General features: G+C 37.2%; 1 protein-coding gene across 4 annotated transcripts in view; it reads left to right on the top strand.

Annotated features, from left to right (window-relative positions):
- The first annotated feature begins 3861 nt into the window (after positions 1 to 3861).
- PRUNE2 (prune homolog 2 with BCH domain) overlaps positions 3862 to 8332 on the top strand; it is a 126902-nt gene continuing 122431 nt past the window's right edge. For all 4 annotated transcript variants that reach the window (XM_087957832.1, XM_087957830.1, XM_087957831.1 and 1 more), the window contains exon 1: positions 3862 to 4190. In XM_087957832.1, coding sequence (XP_087813958.1) covers positions 4155 to 4190 — 36 coding nt within the window. In that variant the 5' untranslated portion in view covers positions 3862 to 4154. The remainder of the gene's footprint in view (positions 4191 to 8332) is intronic.

Here is an 8332-nt window from a genome sequence, read left to right as displayed (position 1 = left end):
ATCAATTTTCATGATGGATTTTAATATGTAAAATGTTTTCATGAAAAAGTAATAGTATATCCCAGGTATTCACGCTGTTTGTTAAATTCACTGTATAATTCAAATTTATTGGTTAAAATTACCTTAGTACATATTTCATTAAGTATGTTCTGTTCTGACCCCTCCTCCCATGCAATGTTATTTCAGATCTTGTAATCCATTCTGCCTCCATTGATTATCCAGTACATTTTAATGGACATTACCATTGACCTGACAACTACTTAAATCTTAAAATCTTCTGGTAATTACTCAAACCTTAAGAAACTTAGACTGGAATATAAAAAGTGGAATCTTAAAATCATATTCAAACTAGGGATTCCCTTCAAAGCTAAACACTTTTACTAGGTAATTATTCTAAGCTAAATTGAATGCTGTAATGGAGGAGAGAAAAAAAGATATATTGCTTTGTTGGCTCACAGGAGTCTAGGGTCTTGGCTTACTAGCAAGCATTAAAGATTTTGGGCAGTAATCTGAGCATTGTATGCCAATTTGAATTATGTTTAATAATGTGCCTAAGCAACAGTTGTCTTTTAAAACCCTTGATATTGCTAAGTCAATGTTAGGAATTTAGATACTTCCAGTGGTCAGAAAGAATGGCACTCCAAATACATTTGGTTGTTAAATTGGACATCTTTCTAGTGACCAGATAGTGACCACTTTAGGAATGTTTGCTAAGAAGCAAATCTTAGTGACTTTTGCACATCTGTTTCAAAACAATGCACAGCAATTACACAGAACTCATTAAATGTTTTTATTAAAATCCAGCTGTGGACGAGAAATGGGAATGTACGATGTGCCTCCATCTGGGTCACCCTGTGCTGCCCTGAAAATTATATTAAATGAAATTGTAGCTGGGTTATTTCAGTTTCTCCTTTTCCAAACCATCTTTTTTTCTTTTTTTAAAAAGAATCTCTGTAACAATTCTTTTATGGACACCAGAATTTCTCTGTTAATTTTATAGGGTTTTTTCTACCTAGTCAATGTTGAACATCACATGGCACCTGGATAGTAGTACTGTGAATGCTTTTTGGACTGATTTTTCTTCTTTATCTTTTAATGTATAATATTTTTTAATGCAAATATAATCTTGGCACAAATAATCCAATTTTCAGGCTTAGGAAATAAGTCACCAATTTGCTAAGTTAATATCTGACACTGGAAGAAGTAAGCCTGTAAGCATTATTATAATTAACCTTAGGAAAAATATTCAAAGCAAAGCCATTGTTTCACTGAATTCATTATTAAGCAGAATGGTGGAATATAATTTGTACAGCTAAATTGTTCACCTCCAGTGCCATTATTAGTCAATTAAAAATAGCACCTTATTATGTGAATTCTTGGCCGATATATTAGAAGGTTTAAACAGTATTGGTAACAATAATAACAACAGGAAAAAAAGTAAACGCACATAGATATATTATACAAAACTATATATGTATACAAAATTTTATACAATGATTTCATTGAAGGATGACCAAGTTTCATTTAAATACTTACATCTATAACCAGATGTAAATAATTATTCTAATAAGTTGCAAGTAACATCAGGCCTTCTATCACTGGGGACAATAGTTTCTCTCTTTCTAATGATGAAGGTCAAATCTCTTAGCAAAAAAAAAAAAAAAAAAAGACATAGAGATTTCATTTTCATTGCCCAGAGGTCAGTTCCATATAAAATGGATATAGTTCAAAAGAGTATGGATATAAAAAAAAATAAACTTGGTTTCAAAATTAATAAATGTAATTATAGCTTCCAAGAGTGTGACAATTTAGGCTTTCTCAAAAACTTGTTTTAATGAAGTGTTATTTTTATTGCATCTTCAACAACCCAATATACTTCTTTTCAAATGTAACCCAATAAGTCTGAAGTATTATTTATTTGCTAAATTAGACAAAGTCTAAGAACTATTTAAAATTTTGATACAGACATTGAGGCAGTTTCCTATTGTTTAGACAAAATGAAGATCTCCAGTTCCTTTTTTATTCAGCTTTTCAAATTTGCATATCAGATAAATTGATTGGTAATGCATTTCTACAGACTTTCTTTCATAAGATTTGGTGGTCAATTCTAGTAGGTGTCATGGTGTCAATACAAGTCACAGATACTGCCAGCAACAGGCAAACAGGCAAACAATAATTATGTCAATATATACAGCAACAGGCAAACAATATTTATGTCAATATATACTGAGTTGTGAAGTTTTTTCTTCATAAATATGGATATTCTATGTAAAATATGAAATATTCTGGTTTAATGACTCATTTATCAATAACCAAAAAAAAACCTCCTTATATATCTTATTTGTATTTAATGAAATTATTTGAGAAATATCACATGGAGTCAGAGTATCTAAATAGTTAATGAATTAAGTACACGTGAAAATTGTGTATTGTATAATAATCTATATACACAAAAGCAAAATACCACTCCACATCATCACAAAATCTCCAGAACTGTAAAGCCTACAAACTTGAAATTTGGTACGTATGTTCCTCTTGGCTTCTAGGTGCTCACTAAGAAAGGATTTTTTGAAATGACAATCAGAGCATTGGTATTTCCTATATTATTATTAATATGCTCCGATGCTAAGGAGTTCTACTCCGTCTCCCCACCTGAAAAGAAATCTGTTCCAAATGCAAAGCACAAGCAGAGGAGACAAGTTTCAGTTTTACTTTCACAGCAGCAACCACCTTTAGTACAGAATCGTTGATCTAAGCCATGCCCAGGCTCCTTGCTGTCTCCTTCTTGCTCACACAGCAAATACTGTTCAGTTTCCAAACAGCCTCAACTCTCTCACACACTGACAGGACGGTAGCCAGCTGAATACTGATGGATGCTGAGAGGCAGAGGCAGAATTTTTTTCTCCTTATTTTCCTCCCCTAAAACTAAGCCCGACCACATAGTTTTGTAGCGAAGCCCGGGTATCAAGCTAGTAAACAAATATTTATCGAATGCATCAGTTCTGATTCAGTCCATTAGCAGAGTATCTTGCAGAAGTATTCTTCTGAAATCAGCCAAGTTTCCAGAGCTGGAAACAAAGTACAAAGTCCAGAAAAAAATCCCCCAAGAAATCTAATCACAATCAAGATATGATTTGGATCCATTTTAAAATCCTTCAAGAAACTGAAATTTAGTATGCCCAAGTATGCCTTTATACATATCTAGTATAAATAGCACTTTCTGTTATGTGTGTATGTTGGTGTATGTACATATGAGATGACTTGGAGTTTGATTTACAGCAGTATACTAGAGAGATTTGAACAATACACTTGACTTCTGTGAAAAACACCAAAATATATGAAGTGGCTGCCGTGCTTCCCTGAGTAAAATAAGACATGTTGTTTGGTCAGGTTCCAGGCAAAGGATGAACACATGCTGACAAACATCACAGCCACGATAATCTACAGAAATATATGTCACCATTTTAAGGATATTTCTTCAGAAACATCACTGAAAGCCATAGGATTTACTTCTAAGCAAGCGGGGTAAAATTCGGGCATCGGGGCTGCATCTGGCAATCGGAAGTTTCCAGTAGCCATAACTCTAATTACAAGGAAGGATCGTGCATCACAACAGAGTAAACAACGTTTTATTGCGGAGTTTTCCGGCTCCAGATACAGCTCCCTCCTTGTTCCCACATATCCGACACCCATCGGGACTCTGCAGTGTTGCTGGAGGCGGGCGGGCGAGCGGGCCGAAGGGAGAGAGGTTTCTTCTCTCTGCCGCAGATCTCCGCATCTTCTCTTTCGCCTCACTTTTGGGCGGCTGTCCATGGTTGCAGCAATTGTCCGCGTGACGTCAGCCCGCCCGAGCGTCTCTGCCATTGGTGGAAGAGCCCGGTCGGCCTATGGAATCATGTAAACTCTTCCCACCCAGCCCCCTCCCATGGATCCGGGGACCCGAATCCACTTTGTTGCCTAAATAGGCAGAGTCCACCACCGGCAGCGCCGATCTGCGGGGAGACGTATAGCAGCAGCCGCGCGGCGGAACAGGCAGAAGCCGAGGCAGCGGGACAGCCGATGCTGGAGGCAGGAGCCGCCCTACAGAAGCAGTGCGGAGCTCTGACATGGGACTTTGCCCCGGCTGAACACAACCCGCAGGCCAAGCAAACACCATGGAAGACTTTTTGCAACGCACCAAAACAAAGCTGGTAAGTTCTGCAGAAAAAAAGAGGGTATCATGGAAAGACTTTTTTTTTTAACCATGCCAGTTTGTTTTGTTACACTTCCCTGCACGTTTTTAAAAAAGTTTTGGAAGACATCCAAATGAGCTTGTATGAATCAGCATTTTGAATAATAATATGACAGAGCTAACAATGGTGACACCAGAATGTTGTAAATTGCAACTCCCTGTCTTTTTAATGGAATCCATTCCTTCTCAAGTGTCTAGGCCATTTTTTAAAAAAGAAAACACACAAATAGCTGAATTCTCACCCACTCATTAGAAGAACTTGGTCTGTAGTTAGAAGAACTGGCAAGCTTCTCTGTCTATCATTTTAGTCAACCACATAAATGATACCTTATGGTTTGTAAGATAATTCAAACCATGTTTATTCAGGAAAGAGTTCCACTGTACTAAGTATATTCTTAGGAAAGTGTGTCCAGGATAATCTGTTCAATATTCTACAACAGTGCATGGAACCTTTTTGATTCTGTGGGTTAAAATTATGGAAGTAAATAGCAATAACTGGAAAGATGGAAACTCAATCAATGTCATATTATGAAAGCATAAGAATACCAAAACAAATTCACTACCATTGAGATCGCTTTAATTTAAAATGACTATTGAAATGAACCAAATATAATTTTGGCAAATAAAGCTGTGCACATCAGTATCTGGTTCTGTAATAGTTCTGAGGAAAGTTGGTTGAGAATATACAAGTAGTACAAGGCCACAAGCCACTAGATGCTTCATTTTAGCATGTCATCTAACATTTAAAGTTGTGTTTCTAATTTTTTTAGCATATGGTCATTAATCAAAATTCATGCCACTTGAAATAAAATCACTCTACATTCAAATGCATTAAAATAAATATCTCTAAATGAGACCATAAGCAATATTACGTTTGTCTTCAATGGTATGCATTCCAAATGTACAATATATCATCTCCAGACTTCTGTTTTTTTTTTCACCAAACATTTTGTATTTTTAAATATCTTTAAACAGATATCAGTCATTTGAAAAAGTCCTAGATAAGATTTCTTAATAGAATAATATTCACAGTGACTAATATACCTCTTTTTTTAACCTCAGCTTTTGCTTAAGTTTTCTTCAAAGCAAAATAAAGCAAAAGCTGATGACAAAGCACAGAAAGCATGCATAATTGAAGACTTTCTTTTTAACTCTAGAACCAGAACATAAGCACTCAAAGTATAAAATTAACATTATGCCATTGTAGCAGAAATTGAACATTAAGAATATTGAATTCCATTGTTAAAGTTCTGTAAAGATATTCTCCTGCTAATTTTCCCTATGCTAAACACCAGGTCTTCCTTCCCATGCTACCTTAGATGAGACTTGGAAGGTGGCACAGATCAGCACATCTGATGGCGACTTAGTTAGTTGTATTAGTTGAAGTAGCCTGAATGGGAAATTGTAGGGCTTGTCTTGACTTATCATGTGTATCTGTGCTTGCTTCACTTGTACCACTTTGTGCATAGCTGAAATATTTTATCATTTTTCAAACATGGCTAATAATATATATTATAAGCGTATCCTTGGAATTGCTCACAACAGTGAATATAAAATACAATCATTATAGACTCTTAAGTAAGCAAATTGTGCTAAAGGACACGTTCCAGATGAGTCTCTGAATTTGTTTGTTCAGCAAGAAGTCAAAAAGTGCAATGGAATTATAGAAGAGCATTTATTGATTGAAGCAAGAGCTTTCATAATTAATGGCTTACTTTGTAAGATACAGTAAGTTTTTTTTTTTTTACAAAGGTAAAGATGCCCTTGAATTAAACCCAACTCTTAGTGACTGATTTGTGGCAACAGGTTCTGAATTGTTTGCAGTGCCTTTTTTAATGTTTTAAAAGTTTCTAGTTTGATTTGCAATGCTAGAAGTCTATAGTGATGTCTCATCTGATACTAACCAGGCCATTGCCTGCTTATCTTCAGGGCCCAAGTAGTCAGTCAGCCAGGAAATCCACTATGTATATTATAATTATAAATATTACTATAATGAATAAAACCTAAAAGTAGCCAAATAAAATCAGGCTTTGATTATTCAAAGCGTAGATGAAGAATACAGACATTTCAATGTCTGATTGACATTGATGACAATATCAAACAGAAAAACAATATAGTACCAGGTGAATTTGGCAAGAATTTCACACAGGGAAGAAACAACTGTGGAAAATTTATTTGCTACATGAACTGGTGGGAAAATCCAAATTGGCATTTTTAAAATATGCATGTGTAAATACTGTTTTGTAGCATGGATTAGCAATATTTTTGATGCCAGGTGCCAATGAACAACATTATGTTTTATATGTTTATTGGCAAAAATTGGTATGCCACACAATTTCACTGAGTCTAAGTAGCTTACATTGATAAAACAAGAAAGAGCCACCTGATATTCGATGAAACTGCTGATTACTATGGATGTGGGGAAGAACCAAATGAATCTATAAATAAATAATAGCCAATATTATAAAAGACAAAGAGCCATAGCTAGCATGTGACTAAATCTTGTGAGTTTAAGTGTGCTTGAGAGATTTGGACTATATAAAATATGTCACCGATGCTACGTATCTGTCATACAATGGTCTGTACAGGTATTCCTTGAGACATGACCCCCATCCCTGCTGTCCAATGAATTGTTAAATGAACATGTGGGTTGATAAGCAGAGCATGGGGTGTCTTGGGGTGAGGGAGATCCTTAGAGTCCTAACACTGTTTGTCCTGGCCTGCCTAAGATCTCCTCGACCTCCTGAGATGCCCTGTGTTCTGCTTCCCACTCCTTGGATCCCACTAGTGCTCCAAGTTGTTAGGCCTGAATCCTACTTCACTAGGCCAAATACTTACCTACTCACCCTTTGAAGAGCTCCAAAGCCTTCCAGAGCACTGAAATGGCTTGCTTCTTATTTTATTATTTTATTTATTAAATTTTTTGGCCTCTCATTTTACCACTGGGTAACTATGTGTGGCTTACAATATTAAAAAGATAGAAGTATATAAAACCCATACAAAATAGGAACAAAGTAGAACAAAAATATAAATATTCAACCCTAACTAAAAGATAGGGAGGGAGGGAGTAGGATGAGCAGAAGGCGGGAGGGGAATCTGTCATTAATCTGTCAATCATCCCCAATGTAAAGTCTCCCCACCCCCCATTAGAGCCCCAGGCCAAGTGGAAGAGCCAGGTCTTTAAGTTTTTGTGGAAGGTCAGGACAGTTGCAGCTGACCACTCTCTGGTGGGCAAGATGTTCTAAAGGGCAGGAACAAAATTCTGCTGGACCCCACTTACAGAATACCCTGGCCAATGGAGCCCATAGCAGGCCTTCCCTGCTGGCATGGGTGAGGCAGGTCAATCCCATTAGGATGAGATGGTCCCTCAAATACCTGGACCCATGCCATGAATGGCTTTAAAGGTGATTATCTTGAATTGCACCTGGAAGCACCCGGAGGCAGTCAGTGCACTCACGGAGCAGTGATGTGACGTGGGCCACATGGAGTCTTGGGATTCAAAAAACTTCCCATGCCATTGCACTTTGCACCACCTATAGTTTCCAAATGCATTTCAAGGATAGCTCCATGTAGAGTGTGTTGCAATAGTCCAAACACAAGTTGAATAGGGCTTTAATGCCTGAACACAAGGACTCCTGATCCAGGGGAGGTCACAACTGGTGCTCAATCTGAAGTTGTGGAAAAACTCTCCTAGCCATCACTGTCACCTGCTCTTGGATTCCCAAGAAGCTGTAGTGCCACCCCATCCAGAACTAAAGATGACAAAACTCCACATCTTGGGGTTCCATGCACCCAAATCCATTCAATCTTGCTAAGATTGAGTTAAAGCCTGCTTTCCCTCATCCAGGGCCCCATGGTCTCATAAGAAGTCAGCAATAACATCACTTGGGTCATCAGGGGTAGAAATATAGAGTTGAGTATCATTAGCATACTGAAGGTATCTCAACCTGTGGTGATGGTTGATCTCTTGGATAGCTGCAGGGTGTGGTTCCAGAACTAGCCACCATTTTGGGAGAGACTGCTTAGTTTTGCTGCCTTAACAAAATTTGCATAGCACTGCAGATTTTGGGGGGTCTTAAAATTTTTTTTCAGCACTGTGCA

This window comes from Notechis scutatus, chromosome 2, assembly GCF_049901735.1.
Source record: "Notechis scutatus isolate UNSWTSFEM ecotype Mainland chromosome 2, rNotScu1.2, whole genome shotgun sequence".
In the NCBI taxonomy this organism is placed as follows: Eukaryota; Metazoa; Chordata; class Lepidosauria; order Squamata; family Elapidae; genus Notechis; species Notechis scutatus.
The sequence above is the reverse complement of the archived record's forward strand: the minus strand, read 5'-3'. Positions and strand labels throughout refer to the sequence as shown.